The 21,848-nt window shown below is 56.2% G+C and overlaps 1 protein-coding gene across 4 annotated transcripts in view; it reads left to right on the forward strand.

Annotated features, from left to right (window-relative positions):
• PLEKHH1 (pleckstrin homology, MyTH4 and FERM domain containing H1) overlaps positions 1-21,848 on the forward strand; it is a 54,566-nt gene that overhangs the window by 23,990 nt on the left and 8,728 nt on the right. For 3 of the 4 annotated variants that reach the window (XM_064571202.1, XM_045901062.3, XM_064571203.1), the window contains 22 exons: positions 466-547; positions 637-1,394; positions 4,591-4,669; positions 5,317-5,408; positions 6,988-7,138; positions 7,355-7,497; positions 8,372-8,482; positions 9,382-9,468; positions 9,807-9,968; positions 11,569-11,649; positions 12,015-12,197; positions 12,593-12,701; positions 13,487-13,599; positions 14,176-14,352; positions 14,659-14,756; positions 15,237-15,414; positions 16,171-16,326; positions 17,409-17,509; positions 18,237-18,378; positions 19,541-19,683; positions 19,804-19,933; positions 21,644-21,730. In XM_064571202.1, the coding sequence (XP_064427272.1) occupies positions 466-547; positions 637-1,394; positions 4,591-4,669; positions 5,317-5,408; positions 6,988-7,138; positions 7,355-7,497; positions 8,372-8,482; positions 9,382-9,468; positions 9,807-9,968; positions 11,569-11,649; positions 12,015-12,197; positions 12,593-12,701; positions 13,487-13,599; positions 14,176-14,352; positions 14,659-14,756; positions 15,237-15,414; positions 16,171-16,326; positions 17,409-17,509; positions 18,237-18,378; positions 19,541-19,683; positions 19,804-19,933; positions 21,644-21,730 (3,363 nt within the window). Of the gene's footprint in view, positions 1-465; positions 548-636; positions 1,395-4,590; positions 4,670-5,316; positions 5,409-6,987; positions 7,139-7,354; positions 7,498-8,371; positions 8,483-9,381; positions 9,469-9,806; positions 9,969-11,568; positions 11,650-12,014; positions 12,198-12,592; positions 12,702-13,486; positions 13,600-14,175; positions 14,353-14,658; positions 14,757-15,236; positions 15,415-16,170; positions 16,327-17,408; positions 17,510-18,236; positions 18,379-19,540; positions 19,684-19,803; positions 19,934-21,643; positions 21,731-21,848 lie in introns of those variants that run through there. The other variant, XM_064571204.1, reaches the window with a different exon arrangement.

Raw genomic sequence — 21,848 nt, forward strand, 5'->3', positions numbered from 1 at the left:
GTCCGGTACACTTAGAAGAGTGGTTGCCTTCCGGGGGAGGAAGAAGCGTGTGACTGGGAAGGGGCGAGCCCAGGGTTGTTGGCAGTGCCCGCAAATTCCTATTTCTTGAACTGCGTGGTGGTCACATGAGCGTTCACTTCGGAGTCATTTGCCAAGCTCTTCATCGATGTGGTATGCAGTCTCCTGGGTATGAATTCTAGTTCACAGTTAAAAAAAAAAAAAAAGGTATTTTAGAAGAGAAGGTGTCAGGGCTGCCAAATGGAATTCTATCCCAACCGAAACTGGTTAGCACAAAGGAAAGGGGGTAGGTCAGGGCTCCCTGGGAGGGTCAGCCCTGGATTGCCGGGGCACCAAGTGTTCTTTTTCAAAGATTTGATCTTTAAAAATGATTTTAATCTTGTTTCGAATTATATGCCCGAACCTGTCGGCTAAGTATTCTAAATCTTTATTTTCCTTTTTGCCCAGCTTGAGATGGAGAATCAGCACCTGAAGAGCAGTAATCAGCACCTGGTGGAGCAGGTGGGAGCCCTCCAAGATGCTCTAGAAGGTAAGCGGAACAGGCTGTGCGCGTGCGTGTCAGGATGTGCGCTGAATTGAGGGGGCTCTCACTCTGCCTGTTCTTCCCCCCAACCACAGCTCTTCAGATGGCACCTTCGGGGAAGCTGCTGGTGGCCGCCCAGGAAACCCCAGAGCAGGATTCTGCCCCTTCAGGGCCAGGGGCGCAGCCGGTAGGGCAGGACAGTGGTCCCCAGGCCCAGGGTGCCCTGAAGGCCTCTCTGCCTGCACCTTCCCCAGGTGCTCTGCAGAGCAAGGACTCTGGTCCTAAAGAAGGAATTTCCCTGGAGGATTCTAGTTCCATCGTGGTCCATCCTGGGGAAATAGAGGCCAAGACCCTTCCACCTCATCTGGGAAGGGAGGGCTCTGCCCGCCGGTTGTGCATGAAGCCTCGCACCCACAGACATGGTTCGGCTTCCTGGGGGGAGGGCCTGGTCACTGCTCAGGGAGGGACACTCCCTGGGACGAAGAACTCTGCCAGGGAAGGTAGCCCGGGCTGCAGCCTCACGCTCCCAAAGGTGCGGGTCCCCAACACCCCCCGGGACAGCATCCAGCTGGTCAAGCGGCACTACAGCCAGCCCCAGGTGGGCCCTGAGCGCTTCAACCACGTGGTGAGCATCGAGATTGGGACCCTCTCAGCCCTCCACCCCTCCAGCCTTCCTGAGGCCGAGGCCCGAGCCGAGCTCCGGGAGGAAGGAGAGAACGTGGAGATGGAGGAGCAAGCCCCAGCGGGGAAGAAGGAGGAGAGAGAGAGCCCGGAGGCCCCCAGAGCTGAGCTGGAGGAAGTGGATTTGGGCAACAAACCCCCCACGCCCCCCCTGCACCGGTTTCCATCCTGGGTAAGAGGCAGTTTGTTTGCTGGGCGAGGGGGCAGGGGGCAGAGCGGCTCAGGGAGCACAGACTCACACGGAGCGCGCCAGGAGGCTCTGGGCCGCGTGGCCGACTGGCAGTGACTTGGAGTGATTGCACGGTGGCTGGCTCCCCTTTCGTGAGCGTGCGCCACCTACCAAGCTGGGCGCTTGGTGCACATTTTCTCATCTAATCTTCTGGACTCTGAGGTTGTGCGGTGCGCTGGTACGGAGCTCAGGTCTCCGAATCAAACCACTGGGGTCCAACTGCTGATTGTGTGACCCTGAGCATGTTACTCCACCTGTGAGCCCCGGTTCCCCATCCGTGACTTGGGGATGACAGTATTTTATCGGGTCATTGCGAGGATGGAGCGAGCGAGCAGGCAGGGAGTGCCTGCGGCCGTGGTTCACAGAATCAGAAAGGGCTGGCTGTCATTACCTGCAAGCCTTCGCCTCCTTATTGTAATACTGGACAAAGGACACGATGGCCAGTGGCACTGCCTCAGAATCAGGGATCTGGGGTTGGGGACACCGAGGAAACAAGGCCAGAGCCCGGTGATGGCTACGCGAGGTCATTCTTTATTCTCTTCATTCCGCTTTTGTGTCTGTTTGGCATTTTCCGTGATACTGGGGGGTGGGTGGACCTGGATAAGGCTGCACAGGTCAGTGTGGAGGGTGAGACAAGATTCGGGGCGTGGAACGGGTAGCTCAGGGCCCGGCACGAGCGCAGGACCCCGCGTCTGTGCGAGCCGAGAGGTGCTGTCTCCACAGACTTGCGTCCTTGCCGGCGGCCATGGAGCAGCTCGTGAGGGGCTGGGCTTTCGAGGTGGGCCTCGCCGCCCCCAGACCCGGCTCCAGCCTTCTGGCTGCACTGCCTCTTGGGGGACATCAGAGAGCAGATGTCCCTTCTTCCTCGTGCTCAGACCCCCGGGTGCTGCTATGGTGGGAGACCTCTGAGTGTCCGGCTCCTGGCAGCACAGGGAGGGCGTCCTTGGGGGCCGTACTTCAGGGCGACACCGCCTTTCATTTTCACTGCTGCCCAGGAGACCTGCCTTTTCAGCAGCACCTTGCCAGGGGCTCCGTTTGTAATGCTGGCGGCCCGGGGAGCCTCAGCGCTACAAGCACATGGGCCATGTCTTAGCAGTGCTTGCTGACCAGCCCTGATGGCCGTAAGGGGGCCCGATGGCCGGAGACACAGCCACGCCTGGGAGCGGGGCCGCAGGGGGGAGGCCTAGCAGGTCTCCCCGGGCCGGTCCTCAGGCCTTATGCTGCTGCTGCCCTGTCCCTGAAGCTCTGGGGTCAGGGGAACGCCACATGAGATGCTGCCTCCCAGAGATCAAGGGTGAGGTGGAGGGGCAGCGGGCAGAGAAGGAGCGAAGGGGCAGGCGGGGCAGCAGTGGAGCGGATGTCGGCAAGGAGGGAAGGGCCGGGCCAGGCTGGACCACCGTCAGAACCATCCCTCTTCTCTTTCATTGTTGTAACTGCAAACGCTCTCGAATCCTAAAGCAGAGGTGGGCAGTGAGGGAGCATTCGGGTGAGGGATGTGACAGGAGGCCTCAGCAGGTGGTACCGGAGAAAAGTGCTGCTCACTTCTGCCATTTGGCCAAAATAGAGCCGTCCACCATGATGCCTCCGAGGAGTTCTTGTGTTCTGCCTGTACGTGTTGAGTGTGGGTTGAGGGGAGGGGGAGAGAGACCCAGGGGAAAAGGGAGTGAATAAATACAGAAGATGCTTCGGACGACACTTTTCCTATGGGACATCGGCTGAGCCGTGGGGGTGAAGGTGTGAAGGGTGTCGGGTCTTCCCACAGCCCCTCCCTGCTCTCAGCTGGGGCCCGGGACCCAGCAATCGGCCATACCAGCTAAGGGGGAGTTGTCTCCTGTTCACAATCCTCATTGCAACTTGCTCCTAAAAAAAAACTCCGATAGGTGCCCACCCTCTCTTCTCAGGTGGGACCATCTGAGGGGAAATCAAGACTGGGAAAGGAGAGAAGGACATTTCTCAGTCAGAGGGAGTCAGGTATACTGATCTGCCAGTTCAGAGCGTGCAGAGCCCTTTTTCGGGTGATCCTCAAAGCAACCTTGTGAGTTGGGCAGTGGATAACTTTTGTGAAACACTCCCACGTCTGTTTTGCCTAAATCCCTCAGGCTTCACTTGCATGTCCTCTGTGAAGTTAGAGGCCTGACCGTGGTTGAATTCCATGATCAGCACTAGCAGGAATAATCCCCTCCTGGGACCCCCTTCCTCGCTGCTCCTCTATCTCTTACCTCCCACCATTCCGCTCAGCTCAGGGGAGGTCCCACCCAGCCCTCCTTCCCCCACGTACCCAGAGCTGCTGCTCCCTTCTGGGGGACACCCCAGTAGCACCCCACAGCCCTTCCAGCACCCCCCCAGCCCCACTGCCTCCCTGAGCCAACCAGACCCACCTGCCCTAGTCCTTGCGACTCCCCTGTCCCCTGAGGGGGTCTTTTTTTCCCCTTTACTTTGAGTGGAGAAAAGAGATGGGAAAAGTACCTGCGGGGCCTCTGGGTTGTTTGATCAAACCCATTAGAAAAGCTCCCTAGGCCTGTGGGCCTGCTTCAGACCCAGGAATCCCAAGGGGTCAGGGAGGAGTTGAGGATGGGGTTCTCGTCCATGTGTCTTCTACAGCAGGGTATAGGGTCCTGGGTGAGCTTAGGCAGGCTTTGCAGGTTGGGCCTAACCATGAACATCATGTTGTTACTGTAGGAAAAAACTGTGTCCCAGTTTCCAAACAACAGGTTTACAAAAGGGCATGCCCTTGCCACGGGGCTCCCACTTCCTTATTATCAGCACCCCAGCTTTGAGGGGTGAGAGCCTGAGACCCAGGGCCTCTAAAATGGGTACGATTCAGAGAAACAGGTCACTGACCCCCTCCTCTTGAACTTCCTTGCCCCAACGGAAGGGTGGAGGCAAGCGAAGGAATGCCTGTCTGTTGGATGCTGATTATGTTCCAGGTGTCAGATGTTTACTGACAGGTGAGCATTACCCCTACGTTAGCGCTGAGGAAAAGGACACTCAGATGTAACTTGCCTAGGATTACTCCAGCAGTAATTGGCCAAGGCTGGATGTGGACCTGCGTCCACAGCCATCCTTCTCCCTCCACACTGAGGAGAGGCTGGGCTAGGCTCTGTGCTGCGCTCTGACCCTCTGGGACCTTCCATTCCAGGAGAGCCGGATCTATGCTGTGGCCATGGCTGGCATGAGGCTCTCAGATGCATCTCCCAGAACTAATGCCTCCTGTTGCGGTGAGTCCCAAGTGAGCCCCACATGCTGGACAGGGTGGGCATGCAGGGAGAAGACTCTTAGCAACACCCAGGGCCAGTGTCACTCAGCACCCCGTTCCCTCCCCCAACAGGTGAGTTCAGTGAAATCACGCAGCCGGGCTACCTAGGAGGGAAAAGGAAGCTGTGCATGTTTCGCTCATCACTTACAGGGTGGGCGTGGCCTTTAACAGGATTGTAGCCAATTACAGAGCTGGAAGGGACCTTAGAGGCGGGGCCCTCCAGCTCAGCCTCCCACCTGCACTGGCTTCCAGTCTGTAGTGCCCAGTACTGGGGGTGGGAGAGCTCCCCAGTGCCTTGATTTAGATGAGCTCCCTGAAGGAACCGCATCCCTACCCTCTGGCTTCTGAGTCAGCTGGCCCGCCACTGAATCCCCTGTGATGTGAGCTCCAGAGTCTCACGGTTCGTAATTCACCTTCGCAAGAGTGGGACAGAAGAAGTCCCTGGCCCCCATCCTAAGGACAGCCACCCCACCTGTCACCTGGAGTGCTCTTTCAGGGAACACTATCTGCGTGGATCTCCTCAGTGTGCCCAGGTCTCTGCCTCCCACAGGCCCCTGAGTGAGTTATGGCACCTGAGTTAATCTCATCCCTCTTCCCCACCCCCTCCAGCTTCAAGCCCTCCTGCCCTTGCGTCCCCTGGGCCTTTCTCTGGCCTTGTCTACAAGAATGTCACCGTGCCTGTCTACACAGCCCTGAAGGGGGTAAGAAGCTGCTGTCTGTGGTGGGGGTGTTCCATCCAGGAGGCCCCTTGTCCATGTAGTGGCTCCAGTGGGGCTCTAGGGTCAGGCTTCTGCACACACAGGACTCTGGGCAGGGAGCTCAGCTACCATTTATATGTCATTTTATTTTTAGTATTTATTAGATTTTTATTATAAAAATTGTATGTTTACAAAAATTTGGATCCATATGATCGTGGGCAAAGTGAAAAGTTAAATGTTAGACCTACCCCTGCTTCACCTGTCTTCCCCATCTTTTTACATGTCTGTCCTGGGAGGACTCCTTCCAGAGTATTTCATACGTGTTCAAACACATATTCCCATGTATACTCTCATAATATCTCTGCGTATTTTTCTTTGGGTATTAGTTGGCACACGATATTACATTAGTTACATATCTCTATTTTTTAACAAAAATCAGCTGTAACTGCAACATAACGTTTGCATACATATTTTTGTCTCCTTTTGTTACTGGTTTTTGCGGCCAAAACAGTTAATACTTTGTAAAACTTTTTATAGAAGAATCAAAGAGCCAAAAGTGAAATTTTCTTTCACATTGCTTTTCCCTAATTTCTAACCCCGGAGGCAACTGTCATTCATGGTTTGGTGTTTATTCTGTGAGGCTCTCTCATGCATTTACCAGTGTACTGACAGATACTGTCTGTGTCCGTGTCCGTGTTCCTGTCTCTCTCTCACGCACACGCACAAACACGCACGCACGCACACACCCGTGCTCATGCCCAACGAGGATCATAACATACATGTCCTTCCGCCCCTTGCTTGTTCGCACGACCATGAGCCCGATCTCCCGGCCGCACCTCCGTGCACAGCTCCGCTTCCTCTTATAGGGCCGTCCGGGACCCGTTGGTGTGGATGCCCCATAACTACCTTAACCCGCCCTCCACTGATGGACAGTTTAGGTCCTATCTCTGTTTTTCTCTACAGTCAGTGTTGTGATGAACATCATTGCGCAAACACATCTCTGTGCACTTAAGTATCATGTATGTGTATTTCCAGAGGACAGAGTTCTAGAGGGGAAATTTATGGGCGAATAATAGTCATGTCGTAAATTTTGGCAGGTAGTGCCGTTACCTTCTAAAAGCCTTTATCACGCTACAGAGTATCTTTTCCCCCACACTTTAACCAACTGTTGAGGTAGTCTTTTTAAATGTTTGCCAACTGAGATGGCCTGTTTCCTTATGGGCATACTACGTTTAAAGCGCCTGTCTCGGGCTTGGCCCGCAGGGCATTCTGGCCCCCTAGTGGCAGGAGGAAGGGTCACAGCAGCCGCGTACTGGGCCTGGATGGGGCAGGTCCTTTGGGGACCAGAGAGGATGGCGTGTGGGGGGCGGGAGGCCTAAGGAGAAGGATGGAGGTGAGGACACGAGAGTAAGGTGGAGACAGAACAGTTGTCTGGAGTGTCCCAGGCAGATGATGGCACCCATGTGCCCCGACAGGCCATGTTGGCCACACCCCGGGCCCCAGGAGCAGGAGTACCAGTGCCCACAGGAAGGGCCATGTTCTGCAAGGTGAGCTGCAGTGGGGGAGGGCGCCTGTCTTGCAGAGAGCCACGCAGATCAGCACCGTGCCTTTTGTGGACGAATCCTCTGGGTCCGATGATGACCGCAGCTCTCAGGCGAGTTTCCGAACTTCGGTCCCCTGCTCTGAGTCCAGGAAGACCAGCGGACTGGGCAGCCCCCGGGCCATCAAGAGAGGTACAGGGGAGGGAGCAGGAAGGTGCAGGGCAGCAAGCAGCCCCTCTCCTCCTCCCATGGGCGGGCTTATCCAGGGCCCCCTGCTTAATCTCTGCCCATGACCCTCAGCTCCAGACTCAGAGGTCCCGGGGTCGGTGAGGAAGGCTCCTGCAGCTCCTAGGCTGTGTAAGCTGGGGAGGTCTGGGACCCAGGCCTTGACTCCTCCTCCCTTGGCAGGCGTCTCCATGTCCTCGCTGAGCTCGGAAGGTGACTACGCCATCCCCCCGGATGCCTGCTCGCTGGACAGCGACTACTCCGAGCCAGAGCACAAACTGCAGCGGACCTCGTCCTACTCCGCCGAGTGGCCCGGCCTGGGCGGGGTGAGCCAGGCAGGATGCGAGCCGGCCTCCAGCAGAGGCTGCCTGCCTGGAGCCCTCAGCCTGAGACGAGGGGTCCTGGGGCATGGTGAAGGCGGGGGCAGGGGGGCCATGACAGGTGCGAGGCGCCAGGGAGTGGGCTGGGGGACGGGCAGGTCCCAAGTCTGGTACACACAGACCCTGTGAGGAAGGAGAGGGCACCCAGTGAGCTCCTCATCAAACCGGGAGTAGCCAGTGGGCTTTCCCATGGCGGCCCACCAGCCCCACACGTTTCCATGTGTTCTCACCCTGGAATGCTGAGAGCAGACATTTACGGGGTTCTTACAGAGTACCACGCACCGTGCTCAGTACTCTTCATGCCTTGTCTCACGCGTCCTCACCATCCTCTCAGGATGAGGACCCCATTTTCTGGATAAGAAGCCCGAGGCTCAGAGCCGTGCTGCAAACCCACATCCCTCATTCCCCAGCCCTCTGCCCCAGCCTGGCTGATGTGTCCCTTTGTCCCCAAACCTCCCCCTCCCTTCCTGCTGCCTACCATGGCCTTTTCCTCCCCTTGGCGTGGCTTTGAAGGGAAGCTGACTTTTCCTTCCAAGGCCATTTTGGTCTGGCTCTTCGGGACGCCCTCCCTGACCAGCCTCTCCCTCATGCAGCCCCTGACGGGGCCACCTTGCTTTATGCTAGTTCTTTCTGAACCCTTAGCAGGGCATGGTGCCCTGAAAATACATCTAGTAGCTTCTCAAGAATTTGTTTTTAATTGACAACAAAGCAGTAACTCAACGGGGCCATTTTGGCTTGTATGACGTCTACAAACCCCAAGTGATTCCCCCTTTCTGTCCACTCCTCTCCCTCCCCGCCCCGTACTCTCTCACCCCTGCAGGAGTCATTGGAGAAGTCAGGCTACCTGCTAAAACTGGGGAGCCGGGTGAAGACGTGGAAGAGGCGCTGGTTTGTCCTGAGACAGGGACAGATTATGTACTACAAGTCCCCGGTGAGACCCTCCTCCCCCAGGACAGTAGTCAAAAGGACCCCAGCCCAAACTCAGAACTGTGCAGGAGGGGCTAGAAGAAGGGTCGGTGGGGCCCACGGCCAGAGGGCAGAGGTCTGGCAGGTGGGGAGAGGCGGCCTGGCTGGGCACCGGGGGCTTTGAGCCTCACATGGGACCATGAGGCTGGTCACTGGTTCTTGGAGTGAAATCAGGCACAGAGCAGGGAAAGGCAGTTCTAGATGAGTTGGCTTGGTGATTCCTTCTTACTTCAGAAGTTGACTTCTTTGAATTCCTGGTCCCGTAAAAGAATTGTTCCCAGGTTGTCCTCACATCATCTGGGTTGTTCTAACAGAGAGCCCATCACCTCCTCCACCTCCTTCCTGTACAGTTTGGAATTAGGGAGCCTTGGATGTTGAGATCTAGTTTGGCAGGACCTCCTTGGGGAACCAACATTCATGGTATAAAGAAAGCGAAAAGGCCATGTGTCTGGATTCCGGGCCCGTATCACTCAGTGAGTGGGCATGCTCTGGCTGATAAGTAAGGTGTGCGGGCACACTGGGAAGGGGAATGGTGATGTGTATGCCACTTATTTGCCACACTTGGTGTAAAGGATGTAGTAGAAAGAATTTAAAGGCTTTATAGCTCAGTAATAACATGGTGGCTTCTGATCCAATGTTAAAGGCTCAATCTGTACTTTTTGAGGCCTGGGTCAGACCCATGTCTCTAATCGTTGCTCCATTTAGCTAGAACTAGGATCCAGAACAAGTTACCCATCATACCATAGCCCAGGAAAGCTTGGGCATCACTTTCCCCTTCGCCTGTGGCCTGGATTAAGATCTGAGGGAGAATGATGTGCTCTGGGAAGGCTCCTACCGTGTTCCTCCCCATTCTTGTCTTTACAGAGTGATGTCATCCGGAAACCTCAGGGTCAAGTGGAACTGAATTCCCGTTGCCAAATTGTTCGAGGGGAAGGTGCACAGACATTCCAGGTGGGCAGGCTCTTACCAGCCAGCAGTTTGGACAAAGAGGTGCTGGGTTTGGATAGGACTAGGATGGAAGCAAAGCTGGGGCAAAATGAGCATGTGTTAGAGACGTGTGGACGTGACTCTAATTTGTGAGTACGAGGAGGGAAGAAGAGACTGAATGTGTGAGACAGAGTGAAGGTAGCAGAGACGGGGAGAAGAGAACAAGGGAAAGAAGGGAGGGAGTCCCAGGGTGGGAAGAAGGAAGGCCCAGTGGGTTCAGGGATCTGTGCCACCTCAGAGCCCGGTCCCTGGCATGCCATCCTGCCATCTCCCCGCCCCCGCCTCCAATCCCTCCTCCACAGCTTATCTCTGAGCAGAAAACCTATTACCTGACGGCGGACTCACCGGGCCTGCTGGAGGAGTGGATCCGAGTACTGCAGAGCCTGCTGAAGGTCCAGGCCGTGGGGCCTCCAGCCCCGCCGCGGGATGGCACCAAACCCACTGTGAAAGGCTGGCTGACCAAGGTAGGAGAGGGGCTGGCGAGGAGGACCGCGGGCCCCCCGAGAGGCTGGGGAGCCCTAGCCTGGCCGGCCAAGGTGGGAGAGGGGCTGGTGAGGAGGACCGCGGGCCTCCTGAGAGGCTGGGGAGCCCTAGGCTAGCTGACCAAGGTAGGAGAGGGGCTGGCGAGGAGGACCGCGGGCCCCCCGAGAGGCTGGGGAGCCCTAGGCTGGCCGACCAAGGTGGGAGAGGGGCTGGCGAGGAGGACCGCGGGCCTCCCGAGAGGCTGGGGAGCCCTAGGCTGGCCGACCAAGGTGGGAGAGGGGCTGGCGAGGAGGACCGCGGGCCCCCCGAGAGGCTGGGGAGCCCTAGGCTGGCCGACCAAGGTGGGAGAGGGGCTGGCGAGGAGGACCGCGGGCTTCCCGAGAGGCTGGGGAGCCCTAGGCTGGCCGACCAAGGTGGGAGAGGGGCTGGCGAGGAGGACCGCGGGCTTCCCGAGAGGCTGGGGAGCCCTAGGCTGGCCGACCAAGGTGGGAGAGGGGCTGGCGAGGAGGACCGCGGGCCTCCCGAGAGGCTGGGGAGCCCTAGGCTGGCCGACCAAGGTGGGAGAGGGGCTGGCGAGGAGGACCGCGGGCCTCCCGAGAGGCTGGGGAGCCCTAGGCTGGCCGACCAAGGTGGGAGAGGGGCTGGCGAGGAGGACCGCGGGCCCCCCGAGAGGCTGGGGAGCCCTAGGCGCCCGAGTGCGGCCCTCCTTACAGCCCGTCTGCAGGACTTGGCTCATGGGATTGGCGGATGGGCCTCAAACACGGTCTGACCACTCAGAGTGTCAGTGAGTGAACACAGAGATCAGGGTTGTGAGCACCACAGCTGTTGTCAGGACAGGAGGGAAAGGACCTATTTTGAGGTTATTAGGAGTTATTAGGAGTTATTAGGAGTTGCTGCCCACCCCCACCTGCGCCCACCGTGCCTCAGTATGAATAGTGGGAAGCCGTGAGGTAGGCGAGGCAGGTGTGGCCACTCAAAGACGTCAGATGCCAGGCCTGCCCTAAAGGTGTTTGAGTTAGGACTCTTCTGGCTATAAGGAGCAGAGAAGTACTTGTTATCCTCAAGAAAAGGGAAGTAAACAAGGAAGCACATGAACTAGGCCAGAATGCCATGAGGAAGCAAAGCCACTTGTATGAGCGAGCTCGGTGCTCTTGGCTCTCTCTCTGCCTCCACTTTCAGTCTGTGCTTGAGTCAGTCTCCTCCCCTTTTGTGCACCTGCTGTGCCCTCGTGATTTACGTTTGTCCGGGGGCTTTAGCCCCCCATGCATGGCCTTGCCCCCCCTCCTCAGCATCCTTACAGCTGTGTCCGTATTCCTGGGACAGGACATCTGATTGGCCTGGTTAATCTTTTAATGGCGTGTGGTGCAAGGATGGATGGGGTGTCACAGGGTACACGCCACGGACCCTCCATGTGAAAGGGCCGGTCCTGTTAGTAGGGCACCTGGGTGGCATCTCCACTAAGGACCTGAGTTTGACCAGGGGTTCTGAGACCTGCCTTCCTCTGGCTTCTCTTTGGCAGTCCTGGATTTACTTCTGGGATTACCTGGTTCTAATCACTTGGTCTTAATTTCTGTCTTATAGGTAAAACATGGCCATTCCAAGCTGGTCTGGTGTGCTCTTGTTGGGAGAACCTTCTACTACTATCGAAGTCATGAGGACAAGGTACTTCCTGGCTTCCTGACAGCACCCACTCTCTGCTTTCCCTAGACCACATTCCTGTGGCTCCATGTCCTTGATGGAAGGCCCCAGCTTTTCTGTTGACCCCACCTCATGCCACCACAAATGTACAGAGCTGGCTGGGTCCCTGTAGCCTGAATGGCCAGTGTGCATGGCCCACAGATTCTACCCGTAGGGTCTGTCTGTGCTTCTCCAGGCAAGCCTCAGCCAGGGAGCTGTAGTTAACCCCCCTCATTCCATGACCCGACCACATCCATGATTCCCAGCCCAACAGGGCCTGAGGGTTCAGAGAGAGGAGGCTGCCCTGCTCGCTGCTGGCTCTCCCATTCATGGAACGCTCCTGTCCACAGCGACCCCTGGGCCATCTGCCTGTGCGGGACGCGCGCATAGAGGAAGTAGATCGATCCTGTGACTCAGACGAGGACTACGAGGCTGGAGGAAGCCGGCGGTTGCTCTCCTCCCACCGCACCCTGGCGATCCACCCCCCAGAGCACAGCCCCACCTACCTCCTCATTGGCACCAAGCATGAAATGGTAAGCGAGGGGGCTGGGCCTCCATGGCCTAGCTCTGTCCTGTGATTCCCATCTTCCCTTCTCTCTTTCCCAACCTCCCCAGATTCAAGTTTCTTTCCTTCCTGGACATTTTGGCAACTAGCATTCCCTGATTGGGACTATTCCTTATAGTGAATTCCCTCCCAGGGACCAGTGTCTCTCCACTGGGACCATGAGATAGTGCCTCAAGCTTAGAAACTTGGGTTCGTGTTGCCTGATCGCAAGTCTTTCCTCTTAGAGACTGGTGGCCTTGACTTGTGCCAACCAGACTAGCCTAGGCTCACCCTGGGCTTGGCCCCTTCAAGGAAACTTCTCCGGAGCCCTCGTCTCCATTTTTCCCACTCCAGTCTCCGCAGATGGCTTCCATCCCCTTCTAGGACACGTGGCTGTACCACCTCACCGTGGCTGCAGGGGGCAGCAGTGCTCGGGTCGGCACTACCTATGAGCAGCTCATTGGAAAACTGATGGACGGGGAGGGAGACCCAGGTAAGGCAAGGGGGGCCATCCCTGCATGGGTTGGAGGGTGGTGGCTGGGTGATGGTTGGTCAGAAACCCAAAGAAAGCATTTCTGTACCCCGAAGCTGTTTTAAAACCGTCTAAGCCATAGAAGGACATTCCCATCCGAGCTCCAGAGCCCCTGTTTCTGGTGAAGATACTGAGGTGACCAGGCTGTATCTGGGGGAGTTGATTTGGGAACAGACTTTCCAGTGACCCAGGTCAATGTTTTACTTCGCTCACTCTGGGTTTGCCGGCTGGGCCAAGGGTTGAGGAAAGAAGGTAGCTGGCGCATTGTAAGAGTTTAACTCATGAACGAAGCCTTCATTGGGATTAGACTATCCCAAGCGTGGGGTGTTAGCTCCTGATCCTCAGGACCCCGAGGAACTAACGGCACACGCCACACACCCCTTCCCTGCGCCCCCGAGACTTGCCGACGTCAGGCTGATGTGCGCTCTCCATCCAGACCCGACCCCGCAGGGAGGGACCGCCCTGCGCACACACGCTTGTGCTCAGATACCCACAGCACACGTACTCACCCCTGTTGCTGCCCTGCAAGCAAAGCAGTAGCCACTTCCTGTGAGCCACGCTTGTGAGCATGCTAGAGGCAGGGGTGCCCTGCGTGCCCCACCCTCTGTGGGTATAAACCCAGCGCCACTCTGTGCCCGGACAGTCCGTCCTTGTCTTCCTCACAGATCCAGGAGGGGGTGGGGGTAGGAGGCAAGTGCCCTCACCAGCAGTAACCGCTTCCGCTCTCGGTGCTGTGGTTCGGGCAGATTCCCCTCTCTGGAGGCACCCCATGCTGTGTTACAGCAAGGACGGGCTGTACAGCTCTCTCACCACCCTGCCCTCGGAGGCCCTGCAGACGGAGGCTCTCAAGCTCTTCAAGGTAAAATGGAAACGGAGCGCAGGCCCACCAGCAGGTGCCCCCTCTCTGTGGGCCAGGCTCTCCCTGGAGCAGTTTGCCCACCATGGGATGCCGGGCTGGAACCCGTGCGGGTAGGGGTAGCTCACAGAGGGATCTGAGTGGAAGGGAAAGAGTCCCCCCATGTCCTCGCCGCGGCCTGTTACGGCGGGGAGGCGTTCACGGCTTCCTGGGGAAGAGCCAATGAGACTCCCTTTGAGGCACTCCCCTCCTCCTGGAGTGAACAGCAGGAAGGGCCAGGTTTAGGTTGCTTCTGAACCTGAGAGAGTCTGACCCACTTTGTGTCCATCTGAATATTCTCTTAAAAAAATGGATGTCTTGCTTATGTAACGGACACGTTTAAAGAAGGCAGGATGCTTATCCCAAAGGAGCGGGCACAGACGCCCTCAGGCAGTGGCAGTCCTCCCTCTTAGAAGGTGAACCAGAGCGGCCCTGGGGGGACGGCCCTGGGGGGACAGAGGCCCGGTCTGCCCACTGTCACCAAGGACACTAACCGAGGGGCTGTGGGTCTGCCCGTGCCCACCATCCTTGCCCGGCCAGTCCTGCCAGCTCTTCATCAACGTGCCCGTGGAAGCAGCCTCGGTGGACTACCACGTGTCTCTGGCCCAGACGGCCCTGCAGGTCTGCCTGGTTCACCCCGAGCTGCAGAGCGAGATCTACTGCCAGCTCATGAAGCAGACCAGCTGCCGCCCGCCTCAGAAGTGCTCTCTCATACAGGTGAGCAGCCCCGGGGCAAGCAGCCGACTGGAGCCACGGGGGGGACTGCAGGGGGGTGGGGGGGCAGGAAGGTGGACGGAGGGGGCTGGGCAGGCACGCTCTAAGCGCGGTAGCCCGTGGGCTGCCTCCGTACGGCTGTGCCTGGTCGGATCGTGTGATGGACGAAGCGTGACCAGGTTGGCCATCCTGGCGGCCACAGAGGGTTGGGGGGGGAGCCCTGGTTTGGAGAGTGCTGCGGGCTCGGTAGCTCAGGGCTGTGCGGGCTGCAGAGCCAGCACCCGCCCCATGCTGCCTGTGCTCCCACAGTGCTGGCAGCTCCTGGCTCTGTGCGCCCCACTCTTCCTGCCTCAGCACCACTTCCTCTGGTACGTCAAACAGCAGCTCCAGCGCCACGCGGACCCCAGGTGCGTGAGCGTCCTTTCCCGCTGCCCGTGCATGGGGAAGAGGGCCCCGGGGGCGGGGGGGGCCAGACTGGGAGGGACCAGGCCACCCTGCCCCTGAGGCTGGCACGGCGGTCACGGAGACTTCGCTCGTCGCTGTGTACCGGAGTGGGCACGTGGAGTCTGGCCATGCCTGGGTGGCTCTGCACAACAGTCCGTGTACGCATGCATGCTTTGTGGGTGTCCCCAGATCATCCCCACATTTTCATGGTCTGTGGCCCCGTTCTTCTGGCTTCTGGAGAAAATATCTGTGTGAGCCACTTGCAGCAGATAGACCCTGAAAGACAGATGAACACTGCAGACCAGGGAGCATTCGGGGCTTTTCTCACCACCGGCCCCGCTGCAGATGGGGTCTCGGCTGGGTCAGGGTCAGCGGCCAAGGGGTCAAGGTAGCAGGGCTGAGTGGATTCTCTGGGATCTTCTTTCTTCCCCCTGTCTCTTTAGAAATGAAACTGGCCAGTATGCCGCCTACTGCCAACGGGCTGTGGAGCGGACGCTGCAGACTGGGGAGCGGGAGGCCAGGCCGTCCCGCATGGAAGTGGTGTCCATCCTGCTGCGCAACCCCTTCCACCACTCCTCACCCTTCAGCATCCCCGTGCATTTCGCCAATGGGACTTACCAGGTGAGGAGGCCGCGCTGGCTTCCCTGTCCTTGGTCCTCTCCTATCCCTAGCCCAGAGAACACCTTTGGGCCAGGTGGGTGCTAAACCTCCTTAGGCTTGGCAGCTTCTTTTTTTTTTTTTTTAGATTTTTTATTTATTTATTTGCGAGAGAGAATGAGAGACAGAGCATGGGAGGGAGGAGGGTCAGAGGGAGAAGCAGACTCCCGGCTGAGCAGGGAGCCCAATGCGGGACTCGATCCAGGGACTGCAGGATCATGGCCTGAGCCGAAGGCAGTCGCTTAACCGACTGAGCCACCCAGGCGCCCAGCTTGGCAGCTTCTTAATAGGCAGACCAGCAGAAGGGTGGGCCTGGGATTTGGAGGTGGGGGTGGGACCATGAACTTCGTGTGGAGGGAGAAAGGAGCTTGAATTGCAAAAGTGCTTCACTGTTTGGCACCTGGGACGTAGATCTTTCGAAGCCACTGCGTGAACAGGGAAGCTGAGACATTGACCGAGAAAGTGGCGGGACCAAAGGCCTCCAAAAGCGTGGCGGCAAAGGGGCAGCAGAGCTGCTGACGCCAGCTTACAGCGGGCGGGCTTGTCCCTGAAGCATGCACCCTCTGCACGTGACCAGGGAAACCAGCTTCCTTCGGCTTTTGCATTTGCCCTTGCTCCTTGCAGCCAAGCCTTCCCACCTTCCAGACTCACAGTCCTCCACTAGCCCTAACGAGCTCCTCTCCGGAAGTTTCCTCTGGGACTAACCCCTCTCCCGTGCAGGTGGTCGGTTTTGATGGCTCCTCCACAGTTGATGAGTTCCTCCAGCATCTGAACCAAGAGACCGGCATGAGGAAGTCCTCCCACTCTGGCTTTGCCCTCTTCACAGACGATCCTTCCGGCAGAGACCTGGAACACTGCCTGCAGGGGAGCATCAAGGTGATGGCCTCCCCACTGAGCCGACTGAGCCCCTCCTGGGATACCTCCAGGCTTCAGGGTTTGGATGGTGGGGAAAGAGCCCCTCTGGTGGGTGCCTTCCTATTCCACAGACTGTTAGGTTGGGAGCCCAAGGTGCTCCCCTGGCCAGAATCTGTGTCATCCGAAAACCTACCTGTACAGGCAGAGAAAAGTTGTTTTTGCCCTTGTCTCTGGAGAGAATATCCCCATATCCCCCACCCCCGCCCTCGAGGGGCTGTGCAGTATCCAGGGGAAAAGCTGCTTCTCAGCTTGGTGTAGGAAGGACAGGGAGGCTCTTGCCCCTATACACACGCAGAGGTAGACGGCCATCCCCCTGGACCTGCTGATATGTGTTGTGCACTGCACCTCATTCTTGCCCTGGGTGCCAGGGCCTCTGCCGTGCTTACAGGTTCAACCACATTTTAAGCAGGTAGATCTATGTGGCGCGTCTACAAGTGAAAGGCCCTTGAATGGGATTTAAGACCTATCTTGTCTGTGGTCTGGGATTAGTGCCATGGGGGATGTTAAGTGTTTGTGGGAACGTGTTGTGGTGTTGATGAGTATGAGGGTTTTGGTTCCGTGTCTGTTCTTCCTATGGCAACAGGACAAAGGCTCCTCCAGTCCTTTACCGTTCCCGGAACTACTGCACGCGTGTCCTCTTTGTAAACGTCTGCGTGTCTGTAAGGCTCAGTTACACAGCAGGCCTCCGGGTGTACTTGTTGAAGAGAATAGTGGTCGGTGGAAGGGAAATGGAGCTGGTGATAGGAGGCCACGGTTTTTGACGGAGGCCTGCCTAGCCTCTGGGGAGGCCCCCTCAGGTGTCAAGGCCAATGGGGGGCAGCATCTCAGGCTTTCTACTCACGCCATGCCCAGGGCTCTACCGCTCTGTCTGGGGGGTCGTTGTAAGACAGCTCTGGTCCCAGGCGCGTGAGGCCTGCACGGCAGCCTCCTAATGGAGGACAGTCACTTGACTCTGCCCTGCTGCTCTCCCTGGGTCCTGCCCCCGGTGGGACCTGTACCCCTCCTCAGGGCCTTTTCTGACTGTCCTCTCCTGCCTGTTTCAGATCTGTGATGCCATCTCCAAGTGGGAGCAAGCCCTGAAGGAGCTGCACCCTGGCAAGGCCGAGGGTGGCACACGTGTTGTGAAGCTGATGTACAAGAACAGGTCCCGAGCGCCGCCCGAGGGGAGGGGGAGGGGGGCACCCATCACTCGCACCCTCGGGCCTGTGCCGGGCAGAGAGCGCGTCCACAGACGGCACTGTGTTGTGGGCAGTAGGTGGTGGCCCAGGCTGGCTCTGGTGATCCTCGGTGAGACCCTGGGTAGCTCAGGCTCTTGGTCCCTGAACTGCATGTACACACACACACACACCTGCCAGGAAAACGGACCACCCTTGTGGGGTGGCTGCACGGGTTCCATTAGAAGAGTGAAATTTTGTATGAGCGCTAGATATTTAAGGCTCAAGAATAAATAGCTCCTGTAACAATTCCAGCAAATACAGAAGTAGATACCATGATTTTTTGTCCATTTAGATAAGAAAATCCCATCCCAGGTCTGTCTCCAGGCACATGATTTCCAGTATTCTCTTGGCATCTTGAACTCCTCCAGTTCCCTGAGAGGCTGTGGCTCCGGGGAGCAGACCCCCTCAGCAGACCCAGCAGGGCAGTGGTGCGGTCAGGTGTACTGCGGGCCGCTGTTGCTGTGAGCGCTCACGGCCCTGTGTCGGCCCTGGGTCGTGCTTAAATTTTTCTGGAGGCAACAGAAAATAGGCTCACAGATGGTATAAAAAGAGTAGTTTCTTTCTTTGGAAATCAAGATAAACAGATGCCAAGATGACCTCATCCATTTGGGATCCCAGCTGAGTCTTGGCTGCTTCTCGCCGTCTTCCCTGCAGGCTGTACTTTCGGAGTCAGGTCAGAGGGGAGACGGAGCGGGAGCGGCTGCTGCTGGCGTCCCAGACTAGCGGGGAGGTAGTGGCAGGGAGGTTTCCTGTCAACAAGGAGCTGGCTCTTGAGATGGCTGCCCTGATGGCCCAGGTAAGGTTCTGTTCAGGAACTGGGAGGATCAGGGCACCATCTTTGGACTCACAGGGGGCATGTAGCACACAGCCTGAAACAGGAGACCGCAGACCCTGCGGTGCCCGAGGGGAGGGCGGCCTGGCTGTCTCTGGCTGTGGAGGGAAGCTGACTCCTCACCATCACAGCCCTTCACTGCAGATAGAGATTACATGCAGAACTCTGGACATGGAATGCAGAGGCCTGCCCTTGAGCACTGGCCACCTTCCCACCGTGAGATCTTGGCAAGTCACTGCGGTGGTCTCTGCCTTAGTTTCCTTCTCTGTATACCGAAAACAAAAATGCCTCCCTGCCCTCCCCCACGGGGTTGTACCATGTACTTCAGTATGCTACTGAAATGATGTATATCGCAGAACAGATGTGGTAAGATTTGTACTTACAACTGTAAAACATTGTAAGTAGAATCAGGAAGAGGAACGTACATTTGGACTTCCACTCTTCTCCCTATTACCTTTAGGAGGCTGTCTTGCCAGAGGTATCTGGGATGCCCTCGGGGTTCCCATGAGAGAGGAGGGCCTGAATCTACATGCTGGAGAGGAAGGGGAAATAATAGTTGACCTTTATAATAATAAACATTTGCTGAATACTCCATAGAGGGTTCTCTGCTAAGTATTTTATATGTATTATCCCAGTTAGTTCTTATCCCCACATGAGGAAATTGAAGCCCAGAGAATTTAAATAACTTGCTCAGGGTTACCAGGCCAGCAGATGGCAGAGCTGGGATCTGAGCCGGGTGTGATTCCAAAGGCCACATTTGGAACACTGCAATACTCTAGGATCTATAGCATCTTCAGTTCTGGATCTCATATGTTTGGATTAGAAGCCAGAAGATCCATAGTTTTCCCTTGCCTGTCACTAATTAACTGTGTCTTTGGATAAGGCACTTAACCCCCGCTGTAAGAGGAGAGTGGATGTAAATAATAATCGAGGACCATAAGGCGGTTTCTCTAGTGTCTGTGAAACTTGAGATGAAGGGTCTCTTCACAGAAAGTGTTTTCACATCCATCCACACCCCATCAATGAAGTGATGAAGTGATGGTTTATGTCACCTCTCCAGCAGCCCCAGCCCCACCCCACCCACCTTTGGATTCTTGACTGCTTCTTCCATGTGCTTCCAACCCAGGTAGAATATGGGGACTTAGAGAGGCCCAGCCCTCCAGGCCCTGGGAGCACACCCCCTGCCAAGGTTCAGCATCACCTCCAGCAGGTCCTGGACAGGTTCTACCCGAGGCGCTACAGACATGGGGCACCCCCTGAACAGCTGAGGTAGGCTGCAAGGTCTCGGAGGGAGTTGCTGTGGGGAGGCAGGGGCTGGATGGCCTCAGAGCTGCAGTGAAAACCTGTTGGCATCTTACTGATCCATTTCTCTCCATCCATCCAAACCAGGCACCTGGCAGATCTGCTGACCACAAAGTGGGCAGCCCTGCAAGGCTGCTCCCCTCCTGAGTGCATCCGCATCTACCTGACAGTGGCCCGGAAATGGCCTTTTTTTGGTGCTAAGCTCTTTGCTGCTCAGGTAAGTGCCGATGGTTTCCAGGGGAAGGAATGATTACCACACCCTCAGGAACGTGCCCGAAATTTGTCCTCAAGCTACTACTCCACATCTGGTCCTGTTTGAGCCAGTCCAGGCTGCAGGGCCCGCCTGCACGCTAGCAAAACCACCAGGGGGCGCTATTTCTCCACCCATTTCTGGCCTCCACTTTCCATGGTCCAGAGCAGAGTTATGATCACTGCTTTTGGGCCAGGATGATTTCTGGATGACCTTCATCTTCCTTCCTTTTTTTTTTTTTTTAGATTTTTATTTATTTATTTGTCAGAGAGAGGGTGCATGCACAAGCAGGGGGAGCGGCAGGAAGAGGGAGAAGCACGCTCCCTACAGAGCAAGGAGCCCGATATGGGACTTGATAGGATCCCTGGGATCATGACCTGAGCTGAAAGCAGGCAGACGCTTAACCAAATGAGCCACCCAGGCGTCCTTTAATCTTTCCTTTTTGACTTCTTTCTCAGTGCTACCCCTAAAGAAAAAATATAGGACCAACTAATTCGCACACAAGCGTTCAAACTTGACATGACAACCTCAAGAATACTTTAATTTTTTAAAAAGTGTAAAAGAATAATATATAATCTAAACAGATACATCTCTACTGACTTGGCATGGCCACAGGGGACTCTTAACTACTCGGGCAACAGTTAATTTCCCCTGCATGAAGCCCAGGTGGCCAGCAGTAATTTCAGCTGGAACTTTTCTTGGCCAGGTGTCTGGTGTGCATAACTTTATTCATAATCAGACTATCATGTCCTCAAAGCTGGATCATGATCCTATTCACTGACGGTATAGATTAGACAGTGGACATTCACTCATTCATTCAGGAAACAATTGTTGAGCTACTAGGTCTCAGGCACTGTTTGAGATTGCAAGAGATGAGCTAATCAGATACCATCCTGGCCTTAGTGGAGCTTCCCGTGTAGTAGGGGAGATACACGTTAATCAAATAATCATATTTATTCTTTAAATACACATGTAAGTTATTTTACAAGCTGTCCTAAGTGCTTAAGAAAGGAGAAGTATTGGGGTGTTATAAAGGCATATAACAGGGTACCCTGGGACCCTCTCAGTCTGGGAGGTTGGGAAAAGCTTCTGAAAATGAGGACATGTCCATCCCTGTCCCCAGGCTTTTGGGTAGGAGAGCTAGGAAATCTGGATTGCCCTATTTTAGGTGCGGCCGTGAAAATTAGTCATACCAGGAATTGTCCACCAAATAGCCACTTTTCTCACTAGTAGAGCCTAAAGCCCAAAGGATTGCATTCTTACATTCCTGTTTCTTTCTCGGCCCGTAGCAAATTGGCTGAACCAAGATGCACTTCAGCCGGGAGAGACTGTGGGTTTTATGCTGTCAGTTTGTGAGCACTAGGAGAACACAGCCCGTTCTCTGTGCCCATGAACAAGCAGCTGGGGCTGGCCTTGTTCTGCAGCAGAGCCTCCCAACAGTGTACTGTGGGTACTCCTCCCCTCTCAAGATGGTAATTAGGTGGCCAGAGCCCCAAGGCCAGATGTCTTCTGTTTACTTCAGCATGCTGTACAAATACCATCTTTCATGTTTTCCAAGATAAAGGTTGGAAATCACTGCCTAGCAGATTCCTTGATGTGCCTTCTTCCTCCAAAAGCTCTTATTGTGGAGCATCCCTAGCTGTGGATATGTCTGATGGGATTTTCCTGTTTCCCTAGCCTGCACAGAGGTCTTCCAAGGAGAGCACTCTGGTGTGGATTGCTGTGAATGAGGATGGTGTCAGCATCCTGGACCACAACACTATGGTACGAAAGAGTAAGGGCTGGTTCTCTGACCCTTCCTTCTCCTCAACAGTGCCTTTTCTTCTCCTCTGTAGACTCAAAGGCCTGAGCTAAGTGACCATGGTTTCCCTACCCACCCCAC

Source organism: Mirounga angustirostris, unplaced genomic scaffold (genome assembly GCF_029215605.1).
Source record: "Mirounga angustirostris isolate CCGP_5_RB_7025 unplaced genomic scaffold, mMirAng1.0.hap1 SCAF_9, whole genome shotgun sequence".
Taxonomy (NCBI): Eukaryota; Metazoa; Chordata; class Mammalia; order Carnivora; family Phocidae; genus Mirounga; species Mirounga angustirostris.